This window comes from Trichoplax adhaerens, genomic scaffold (assembly GCF_000150275.1).
Source record: "Trichoplax adhaerens TRIADscaffold_6 genomic scaffold, whole genome shotgun sequence".
In the NCBI taxonomy this organism is placed as follows: domain Eukaryota; kingdom Metazoa; phylum Placozoa; class Uniplacotomia; order Trichoplacea; family Trichoplacidae; genus Trichoplax; species Trichoplax adhaerens.
Window position 1 is genome coordinate 689,160 of NW_002060948.1, and position 12,541 is coordinate 701,700.

At 34.6% G+C, this 12,541-nt stretch overlaps 2 protein-coding genes across 2 annotated transcripts; both read left to right on the plus strand.

Annotated features, from left to right (window-relative positions):
- Positions 1 to 954: 954 nt before the first annotated feature.
- On the plus strand, positions 955 to 3,598 carry TRIADDRAFT_57123 (uncharacterized protein; the record flags this gene model as incomplete). Its single annotated transcript, XM_002113168.1, has 7 exons — positions 955 to 967; positions 1,084 to 1,141; positions 2,121 to 2,181; positions 2,399 to 2,479; positions 2,712 to 2,763; positions 2,837 to 3,034; positions 3,198 to 3,598. The coding sequence occupies 7 exons, from the start codon at positions 955 to 957 to the stop codon at positions 3,596 to 3,598; spliced, it is 864 nt and encodes a 287-aa protein (XP_002113204.1).
- A 5,493-nt stretch (positions 3,599 to 9,091) lies between these two features.
- TRIADDRAFT_57124 (uncharacterized protein) lies at positions 9,092 to 12,143 on the plus strand (the record flags this gene model as incomplete). Its single annotated transcript, XM_002113169.1, has 6 exons — positions 9,092 to 9,136; positions 9,897 to 9,962; positions 10,313 to 10,348; positions 11,336 to 11,383; positions 11,754 to 11,798; positions 11,886 to 12,143. 6 exons carry the CDS (start codon positions 9,092 to 9,094, stop codon positions 12,141 to 12,143), a joined length of 498 nt encoding a protein of 165 aa, XP_002113205.1.
- Between the last annotated feature and the right edge of the window lie 398 nt (positions 12,144 to 12,541).

Consider the following 12,541-nt stretch of genomic DNA (forward strand, 5'->3'; position numbering starts at 1 on the left):
GCTGTACTGTATTGGTATATCCATAGTGCCTTTCAAACTGGTTACCACTACTTTTGTACGCATACAGTACTGTCTAGTCAGTACAGACTGATACTGTACGAGTGGACGTGTGGACCAGAGTGTGCACAACTGCGTGGTGAGAAATAAGCTACTTCACGCTATGAAAAAGAACCAGTCAAAGTGTAAAACTAGTACAATTGGATGTTGAGCCATTTCTATGGAAAAGTAAAGCGATTTTATCACCAGTCCATGACCACTGACTACAGCAATGGACGCTGATTGTGTACTTTGGTTGAAATTTGAGCAAACTTTCCATCTGATTGAGTTAGGTCATACTGGACACTATAGTTCAGCAGTAGTTTGTGGGTACGTTACTGTACAGTATAAAACCACCGATGCGGTTGTCTTGAGTACAGTACTATAGACTGTAGACGTACAGTATTTTGAACAGCCACGGACGGTGAAGCAAGGGACGCTCCAACCACCCTCAGCTTCACACTCTCGATCATAACTGCATGCAAAATAAGGGAAAGAAAAAACAGAAATTGGGTGGTCGAGGAGTCGCCTGGGTTAATAAGCAAGGCATTTTATTGCTGCACCGATGGGCTAGTCTATGTATAAAGAGCGAAAGAAACCGCTCTTTGGCAGTCTACTGTACAGTAGCTTTGACCATCTAGCAGGTAATGTACTGTACAGTGTACACTAGTAAATACTGTACTAGTAATAGAGTACAGTACAGTACAGTACTGTAGAACAAGCGTGGGTTGTGACTGTACAGTACTAGACTCAAGAACTGTACACTGTACACAGTAGCCTCGAGTACGCCAACTGTACTGGACCGGACCGGATCGGACTGGACCACTGTAAGCGCGGCAGACACACCATTGGCGGCCTCCATCGGCAGCAAACTAATCTAAATCGCAATATCATTTTCTGCCTTGTAGCAGCAAGAAAATGACAACGACAGGTAAGTAATGATTGCAATCGTTTTCATCATTCTCTCGTTGCCATTACCAGTGATTGTTCACTGAGGTAGAATTCTCCATGGAGATGAATGTATTTGTTTGAATTGTTATTTTACAGCATCGGAATGGATGGAATTCTTCATTGCAGCTGGAATCCCTTCTAGTCCTGCTTCAAAGTAAGAATTAGCGTCTTGTCTTCAAAAATCAATCGCTGATGGCACACTCGATGGTAGTAAGCCATTGCAGTGAATCATAGACAAGTGCTATTTATCCTCTTAGAGTGTCCATAGTAGCAACAAGTAATGCTTGCTCCTATAACTTGAACTGGATGGAAATGGACTAGCCAAGAATGACCATCATCAGTCTGACTTGCTTTACTGCATGATAGGATGGAAAGAGAACTTGATTCGTAGGATAAATCAATGGAATCTTGTTGAAACTAGAAAGTCTATACTGTACATTTTCCACATCGATCGTATCATCACTATGTCTCCAAATTCCTTCAATGAGAATGGCTCTGTACACGCTACGTGTAAATATTATCATGAATCGTTTACGATCATTTAGAAAGCCATGACAATAATCTGAGTTACTCCCCTTCTTGCCATCCATTTTCGATCGACGTCGACTCCATCTTGATTGCTTGGCTCAATTTTGAAATACTGTAACCTACAGTAATCATTTCTTACAGTAGATACAACTCTTAATGATATCCTTTGTTACCATTGCAATCAATCGACTTTATAACATAGCCAACCATTTTTACTCTACACTATCATGGTGGAGGAATACATCGGACTCCTTCAACTTCAAACATGAACCTATACGTCATGGAATAGCATCATTTTCATGGTTAACCCATCGACTGTAGTATAAAAATAGGGTCAATCCATACCAGTTGAACTAATCTTCTGCTTATTCAAACTACTGTAATGGGTCGTGAAAAAACAATTTCTCATCAATACACGCTGATGCAAAACCTACTATACATCATTGCGTACATTATGATTATAATAAACACTCAATAGCAAAAGCTATTTATAGCTATACATCGTCCGATCAGTCATGGTTACTAGTATACTTTCAAATGATCCATGTTTTTTCTTTTTGTCAAGAATACTGTGGCTGATATGTTTGAATCACTTTTCTTTCTAGTTATGCCATATTATTCAGTGAGAACAGAATACATCGGAAAATGTTACCTGAATTAACAAAGGTATTTATCCAATCCCCAACAAGATGATGGTGCTCTCGTTTCCTTCTTCCTTTGTAATTGAGACAGTGCATATTCGTCTACATACGAGTATATATATATACACACCAAATAGCAGTGATAGTCAGCAACAGTATCGTAGCTTATAAATAACAAAAAAGAACAATCATTTGCCATTTTTGACTGAAAGTACTGTTATGTCTATTATGATCTTGTGTAGGATATACTCAAGGAAATGGGAATTACTCCAATTGGCGATATGTTAGCTATTTTAAAGCATGCCAAAGAAGTTCATGACAACGTAAATTATTAGCTTGAACTCAATAGTTTTAGGTGTTTTTATTTTCACTAGCACTACCCATAGCCATATTGATTACTTTATACCAATAAGCCTAATTATTGATTGTATAATCTAAGAAATATGATCAATCATGAAGTTGATACAATAACAAAGTCAACGTAATCTTTGCATTGCCTACAACATTGCCTCCCATAAAACAAACTCTCTGAAACTTGATTTCACATTTTATCAGGAGATTATGAGAGGATTAGTATCGGATAACCCTAGATCAATTGATGGACCATGTAAGAAGAAAATCGCCATAAGCAAAGTCTTGAGCTAATATGAGTCTATTTAACGAATGTTTCTTTTATTTAGCAGCTAAGATGAGAATAGGGCCCACCAATATAAATGAAGTGAAAAAATCTCAAGAAGACACAGTGACTACGAGCTCGCAGAAAAGCCGGGCCATGATTGCACCAACAGTTGCTCCAACATTAAAAATGGTGCAGTCTGCTACTGAGCAATCAGTAAAAGACGTTCGCAAGGCAACTGCACCAACTGCCACTAAACCAAGTAATACAAGGATAAGAATAAGAAGGATAGCCTTGAATTCACAAAATGGTGATTAAATGTAGTCATAGACTATTGCATCTACTCGTTGAAGACAATACTTTAACCTGTTCAGAATCCATGAAATTAGTCATTAACAAGTATGATCAACATCATGTTATTTTAGGTAGCCACTCTGGAAAACAGTCTGTATTTGATCGATTAGGCGCTTCACAAAGTGAACAAATTGCTAAGGTGGCATCTCATCCTGTTAGGGAAACCCATTCAGTTTTTAAACGTTTAGGGGGTATTCAGCATGATAACAGTACCTCTGCCAAGGATAGACTTCAACCAAGCGTTAAAATTAATAGAAAAGGTTTATCCACTGTTGATATAAGACAAGTTAAATTAGGCTCCATGAAACGACCAACCGAAGCGAAAAAACCCAGGGCTAGCATGACAAAAGCTGAAAAAGTTGCTTTAGCACGAAGTGACCAACTTGGCAATCAAGAAAGCGCTCTGAGTAGATTAGGAGGAAGTAATCCAGCGGCTACTACAGCTAGAAGACTTATTATACGAAAGAGATGAAGTATACAGTGTTGTAGCTGTTGGCACAACTCGAATCTACAATCAAATTATTTAATTCATTAATGACACCTCATTCTGTATAATAAAGCGACAGTAAAAGTTCTTCTGTATTATTGGACTATAATGGTACCCTTTTTTTTTAGTTTTATAACATTTCAAGCTTAGCTTTACTGGATATCCAATCTCGAACGTTATTCCTCTTGCGTAATTCCAATTCAACGATCAGAGAATATTATCTAGTAAATTTACTATCATTTGTTTGACTTTCTCATCTTATGGACTGCACAATTCTATAATAGTCATATTAGTAAATTGATGTGTTGTTGTGATAGGAAGCATCGACAGTATCATTCAATCTTGGAACTATTATTTGTTTGCTTTAGTGACTATGTAGTAAGTTCGTATGGCATTTTTTTTATCAACTGTTTAGTCTGTTTATTAATTAATATCCATTGGTAACTCAATTTAAATGATACATCAAAGTGTTTATAAAAGAAGCAAACGCATTACATACAGTCAATTTAAAAAGTAACCATCTGATCGAACTACTGTAGCATTTTGTCAGCGATATTTTCAAGGAAACCAAACATACTTTGGTGTATCCGATTGTAATAAACCATGATCTTATTGTCAATGGATTACAGCAATTTCCACATTATTGACTTTAAATGGAGCTATAAGAATTTCAAAGTCTTAAAATACAATTGCACGATTAACTATTCAGGTATAGTCTATACTAGTATAGCATGATATCAATCGTTATAGCTTTGGTAAATTAATAGACTCTTCTCTAATCCTTTAAACTATACTTGTAATGAGTGTCATTGAATTCGTCCCAAATGAAAGTAACGTTGGACGCTGTTTTCAATGATTAGTATCTGCATCGACTTTTAAATTGTTATTGGCTAGAGCAAGAATATCCAAGTTTGCATATGTAACAGCAGCATTAGATTATGTCCATTCCTTTCATAGCTAAAGCATAGTATATTTCTTCTGTCAACATGCACATGGACGTATAAGGAAAGTGTTGCAGTCATGGATGACATTCTAATAGTACAATAATAAATAGGACTTGAAATCCGCTTAATCTGTAGGCTTCTATCCTTTCTTTGGTTTAGCTAACCAGATTGGTTCTTCCGATTCTGCGGCTCTTTTAAGAGCTTTCAATATTTCAGTTTGACGCTGCTGTTGGGCTTTCATGATAGCAGGATTACTTTCAGGCAACTCCTGAGAATGAAGTGGACAAATGAAAAAATAGCCTTGTGAGTTATTTTTCCTCTACCAAAGGTAGATCAATATCAGATTATGGTAAGATTGGTGTAAAATTGATTACTCTCCATGGTTCATAAATACAGTAATGGATGTCAAGGCGGTGATCATTACTATTGCATACAATCACTGTCATTTGCCGTGCAACTTGAATCATGATCAAATGGATACTACCAATACTAAAACTAGACGGGAAAGATTCAAAGTGTAAACAGACTATGTATGCACTGAATATTATTATTCCTTTCCTTCTATTATCTATTTTCAAGGTATTACGGTACTTGGACAAATTCAGTATATCTTGCAAGGTAGAAGTTAGCTTTGCTATCAGTGGGACAAGAAAGTAGAATGTACATCGTCTCCATATCTACATTAACAGAGACTATCGCATTAACTTTACTGTATCCTGTAGAAGATTAAGAGTAGTACTCTATCGTTAATTGAAACTATAAGACCACTTTTTAAACTTTATCTTGAATAGACATCTATGATGAATGCGTATACTATACACTTTTACATATAACTTAATCATCCTTGCGCTGACACTTTTGCGTTGCATCGAGCGATGAAAGAGATGCTTATACTGTCAGTGCGTTGCAAAGTTGAAAGAGGCATAGGACAACTTTCACCTCGTTTATAATACTATTCGTTCCATTATGCACTAAACTATCTCATTATAGACTGGTATATTGGATAGGCTAGCAGTCTATCACGTCGATTGTATACAATAAATATGGAAAATGAGCACCAGAGTGAAGAATTTTACATTAGCCATCAACTACCTTGAGCAGCTCCTGTTCATTCGGTTTAGTCACTCTCATCAAACCCCATCCAGCAAGGACGGTTAAGGTTGTTATTCCTATCGTCATACCAATCTTAGCAATGGTACTCATCTTCTAATACTTTCTAGCTTGAATTCAGTCGCAATTAATTGAAATACAGCCGTTCAATTCGATCTTACTCCTCGATTTGCAAAGATTTTGATGATTTTGTCCGCTTGCAATGTCCAATTTCTCTCTGTCGATTGGATGCTTGTTGTTAATGCGTTCAATCTAATACGGCTGCCATACAAAAGCGTTGTTACCTACCTACTGTATGTGTATCACTCTCGATCTCACTATGGATTTTATTACTCTAGCTGTTTTGAACTGTCTCGCCCAAGTAGGGTCTCGTTAGCCACTCGACTATGGTAGTATACTGTATTAAACAGTCCAAAACGAAAGTATATTACTATGGCTTCGCTACGATATCGAACGAGTCAGCTTTTGCAATTGATTGAATACTATTCCTCCTATTTCTCTCTCCAAATGCCATCAGGAAATTCATGCAGTTCCTCTATTGCTCTTATTTATAGCTTGATAGTCGATAATCGATCAGTATCATGATAACAGAGGATGGATTCTCATGTAGAAATCAAGGTTCCGGCAATTGTACCAACACGAGTAGTTACTAATGGCAAAATGATGAAGGGTAAGATGGTGTCGTCAACTTTGTCCACGGACAAGTTAGGTTAAGATGGACGATTGCTGTGTCCCTTTTTAATCGATAGTAGGACAGTGTACTTGGTAGAATAATTCATCACAACTGCCTGATAATGCGTAGAAACTACATCAATCTGAAGATGGATGCTGAAGATGGATGTAGTAGTAGTACAGCAGCTTCAATTCTAAAGTTTACGCTAACGATAATGGACGTGACACAGAGATGGAATATCCTTGAATATCCTTCAGTGCCTATTCAAAATACAGTCAACGTCTAATCTACTCTACACTATAAGCAGTAGTCTATTGACTTGAACTACTCTATTCCATGATAGGCGATGTCCTTCTACTGAGATCTTAACCAATATATGACTTCTTTAGGGATTCTTTCATCTTGTAAAGTTGATATTTCTTAGCTAAGAGTGGTGCCTATTCAAAATACAGTCAACGTCTAATCTACCCTACACTATAAGCAGTAGTCTATTGACTTGAACTACTCTATTCCATGATAGGAATGTCCTTCTACTGAGATCTTAACCAATATATGACTTCTTTAGGGATTCTTTCATCTTGTAAAGTTGATATTTCTTAGCTAAGAGTGGTGCCTATTCAAAATACAGTCAACGTCTAATCTACTCTACAATATAAGCAGTAGTCTATTGACTTGAACTACTCTATTCCATGATAGGCGATGTCCATCCGCTGAGATCTCCACTAATGTATGACTTCTTCAGGGATTCTTTCATCTTGTAAAGTTGATATTTTCTTAGCTATAAGTGGTGCCTATTCAAAATACAGTCAACGTCTAATCTACTCTACAATATAAGCAGTAGTCTATTGACTTGAACTACTCTATTCCATGATAGGCGATGTCCATCCGCTAAGATCTCCACTAATGTATGACTTCTTCAGGGATTCTTTTATCTTGTAAAGTTGATATTTCTTAGTTATAAATGAAAAGACAATCAATAGACGATAGACAGAGTCTAGATGCTTATACGATAGACCATAGACATAGTCCGGTGGTGGATTATGCCCTTCTCCTAGGCTGACAGTATCGAGAAACACTTTATGGATTCTTCAATTTGGGCTAATATTACCACATTACAGTTTATTCAATCAATCAATTGATAAAAGTACTGTATAGATAGCATAATTCTTTACTTGAATTGTCATTAATCAAGCAATCTGTAGCCATTCATTCACCCAGATTATTTCGGTTATTAAATACTGTACTGTAGACATCTTCCATTTTGTTACTATTTCTTGCTTGTACGACTATGCATTTCAATGTAGGATCAGTATTTTTATTTTTAAAGACTACTAGAATCGCTAGTACAGTATAACAGACGCATCGAGCAATACTAATTCTTGTTAAACTACCAATAATTTATAATCAGTCGTCTACATCGCTAAAACGAGTAAACTCTACATTCTGTTGGGATCTATATAGATGTCCTATACATGTCCAACTTTTCATATTTGATCCAGTCAATCAACTGTTTAAACTGGTGCTCACGTATGAATAGACAATTTACACTGCATGCAATCCTATAAATGCTCCGATTAATAAACTCCATAGGAATCTTAACATCGCTAATATTTCATGTTTTTACTCTGCAATCCACTGTTTAAACTAACAAATACAAGACGCGTCGAAGAGAATTATAGAAGTAGTAGTTTTACGATCACTAATCCACTGTCTGACTAGATCGTCAAAGTTAATAAACTCTACTCGTAGAAGTGTCTCTATCATTTCGTGTTCTACTCAACAGTAAACTATTTAGACTAATGATACAAACAATTTACCGTTCTGAATAGCACAGGCATACGATTCACTGTGGGTATAAGCAGGAACTTTTAACTATCACCAATTAACTGTCTAACTAGATCGCCAAAGTTAATCAACTCTATAGGGATTTTACCATCTCTAACATTTATGTTTTACCAAATAATGAACTATTTAAAATAACCATGTTAACAGCATACACAGATAGACGTATATACCATTCGATAGATGCATATAAATACGTGCATACGTATATGTAACAACAGATGCTGTATCGATATCTGTCTTAACTCGTTATTTATTGATCATCTTCTACGCGAATCGATCTCCAAAGTTCATCAATTTTATACAAATCTTATAATTTTAGCTATTGCAGATTTTACCTAATTAATTAACTGTTTAAACTAATACAATACGTGTGTATTGCCTCTACTGTATACATCTGCATCAGGTACTATTTGTCTATCTTTGTTTTAGCTATCAGTAAGTTATTATCGGTAGTTAGTTGACTAGATTGCCAAATTAGAACATTGTTCAAAAGTAATCCACTTTACTGATGCAGGAATTAAATAAGACTCAAGCCAACTCTACGCTGCTGATTTTACACCTTACTTAGATACGCGTATAAGCATATATGTACACCTTGTGGGTAAACTAAAACATGACTGATCATGTTACTATGTATTTAAGATTTTAGAAAATGCGCAATCAGTTTCACTCTACTCCTTCTAAATATTATGCATAGAGTAGCTGTATAGCCATATCGTCAATATTATATATCCCCTTGAACTTGCTAGAAACTATAATGGCAAAACTGTAATAGCACTTCACTTATGATTCAATCCATATAATGACGATAACAATTTCTGCAGTGTCTCTATTCTGCTAAGAATACAGTTCGTTCATTATTCATGCTTTATTTATCACCTAACTTCTATTCGCTGATTAGAAACGATGAATGCTACCACTGAAACTGAAATACGAGAATTAGATGTCAATGTAAGTTCAATCTTGTAGCCTTATTTCACACACGATGTTTGTGCCATTGAAGATAATGACTTTACTTGTGTACCACAGTAGGCGATAATACTGCATATAATCATGACGCCGCTTTATCCAATTTTACAAAAATCTTTCATGTTCAAAACGCAATCTTAACTTAATCACGTATTTATAGGGAGAATACACTAATACATTATCACGCGAGCTCTCAACGAAATGGTCATTAACGAAAGAAATTGGATTAATTTACAGTACTAAAGGGGTTCGAATATACTTATGTATACTATGGATACAAAATTTTCTCTTTTATTTTGTTTAATTTACGTGTACTGAATCAGTTATTTGTATAAAAATCATGTAAATAAGACTTTCCACCATTGATCTGATACCCTTGTCAAAGTCTAATTAATCCAATCGACGTCCTCGATTTTCAGGCTTGGACTGTAACTACGATGCTACTCATAAATGTATTATATACAATTTGGCTTCAACACCAATCGGTACATACAAACTACTTAGGTATGCTTATAAATACAAAGCATCAATATATTTTATGACAAAACTTTTAAGATAAATGAACGGCCTTCCTAATTTAACCAATTCTTCTATCATAACATTTAGCTTTAACAGCATTTGCCTATTTATCAATATTGAACTCCTTTAGGTATTATACGCCTTGGTTGAATAATTATCTATAGTAAAATTTTTATATAATTGCTAATCTCTTTACTGTTAACAATTCTATTTTGATTTACAGCTTAGTATCATGTCTAATCTCTTACTGGGTTTCGCATCAAAAGTGTACAGCCCTTTATTCATTTGGGTAATGTATAATTCTTTCCTTTTTATAACCAATTATACCAAACTACATTAAAGGTTTAGATCTCAATTAATTTCTTGATACTTTATACAAGATATATGCTTACTGTATCAATTCCTTAGTAACTTATGTAATAAAAATCTTTTTTATGTTATGGTAAATATAGCTTTGAACGAGTGGAAGTCCTAGCTGTCTTCACTAGTACAGTCTTAGTCCAAGTTGCCGTGATATCTGTACTAAGATACTGGTAAATATCTCAATTTACAACTCAATCTTTTGTACTAAATTAATGGTATTTATTTCAAACAAAATATAACAAAATTAATGATTTAACCAATTCTGTATTTACTCAGCTTGGAGAGAATATTTCAGTCACCGAATGTCGTAACGTAAGTAAAATTATCGTATCTGAGTAGCTTATTCATCAAGAAATAAGTGAGTTGAACAGCGATTATATTGTAGATGACATCTTATTTGTAAATCTATTGCCTTTCTAAAAGATAAATTTGCAACTCTCTATATATCTCAGATCAACAGTAAGCATGACCATCGTCGCAACCTTTGGCCTTATCCTTCATCTTTTAATTACGTTCTGTATCAGTAACAGAGCATTTAATCACGTATCATCAGGTCGTCTATTTATATCACTAGCCATATTAATTAACGTAAAACAATAAGTGAAAACTATTTAAAATAGGCCTTATCGAAATAACTTAAAATTTTTGTCAATTCTTCTGCAGTATCCGATTCAAATTGGCTTCAAAATTTCTTATCAACCACCATCCAAAGGTTTAAATTAACACCATACAGTATTGTTAAATATATATATAAGCTTTCAAGAGTAATTTCATATACCAAGCGCATAATACGATTGTTTAATGAAGCACCCAGCGTAGGATAGCATGTCAGACGAATGTAACTTACAAGTACATCATGTCATATTGACTTACTGTAGTACTCATTAAAGTTTAATGTACTTACATATTTGTTTTTAGTGTCTTTTCACTTGCCCCAAGTTCGACGCGAGCCTTTGTAAAAAGAATAAATCCGTTCGCCTTAGTTACTATTACCGGCTGGATTGCTATGTGTATAGCTGATATACTAATTAGTATTAAGTACGTTTTAATACCTATTTATTGAATATTGATGCTCAAGCAAACTGAATTATAACGTGTTTAATATATTTTAGCCACTGGTATCAAGCCGATACTGTTGCTGCCCTAATAATATGTATCCTAACTTGGGCTACGCTATATCCAATGTCAATATACAGTGGAAAGATCCTTCTGCAAGTAATACTTAAAAACTGAAAGATATTTGTCTAACTTCCAAGAAATGATACCACTAACGATATCTGCTATTATCAATTGCTATAGACTAATCCTGCGCAAATTTTGCCTCAAATCGATAAATGCTTAAGAGAGGTATTATAAAATTTTTATTACAATTCGATTATTTTGAAAGCATTCTTGTAAGCAAGAAATGATATGCGTTATTATGAGTGTTTAATTTATTTTGATACGTAATCTCTCTAATTATATCGCGGCCCTTGCCAATAGATTTCAACACTTGACGGAGTCCTTGAAATAAAAGAAGATCATTTTTGGATGATCAGCTTCGGAAATCTTGTGAGTTAAATGCTATTCGTTACTATTAGACAGTAACATATCTACTGTATATTGACTATATCATATTCATGACATCATAGGTAATTGTACCTTCTAATATGCATATAAGCAATTGATTTTTATGTTAGCGTAGTCAAAAAATAGCTAAATGATATATATTGCTTAGGCGGGATCCGTACAAGTCCGTGTTAGAAGAGATGCTGATGATCAGGTACATACGTAAATATGTCGTTGCAATATTGTTCCTTTACTAATGAAGTACAGTAATTCATCAATAACCTTATTGACTTTATTACAGATTGTCTTACTACAAGTCACTGAAAGATTATCTAGATACGTATCTAATCTCACTGTTCAAATAATTAAAGACGACTGGCAACGAACTGTATCAAATCCTACGATTTTAAGATCTATGAATTATGGTGATAAGAACATGTTAGAAAATTACAATTTCTCCTCATTCTCTAATGACACCGTGTACTACACACCTACTAAAGATAGAAGCAATATGATATCTGCTTCTACTCCGTTGATTTTTGAGCAACGTGGCCATTAAAAATTTAAATACTTTAGAAATTCGATAATCTATATTTCTTATGACAGTAAATACGTTTAATATTATAAGTCCAACTGGAGGTCGTTATTTAATGTCGAAGCTTTTCGATGGTGACAATCTACAGGTGTTAAATTTCTACAAAAATAAATGAATATGTATATCTTGTTTACTCCTAATATTGTGCATAATTTAACACATTCCAAAATGTTATAAAATCTTATGATCTCCAATCTAATAAAAAATGCTATTAGTTGTTTTGATGACACGATAATTTTATGGGAATATTATTTATTCAATAATGTCAACAGATTAATGTATATTATCTAGATTGTTATGTTATTTTGGTGTTACTGAAAGATAGATATACAGCCCTAGTTGGTGGCTTAAGAACTCTTCAC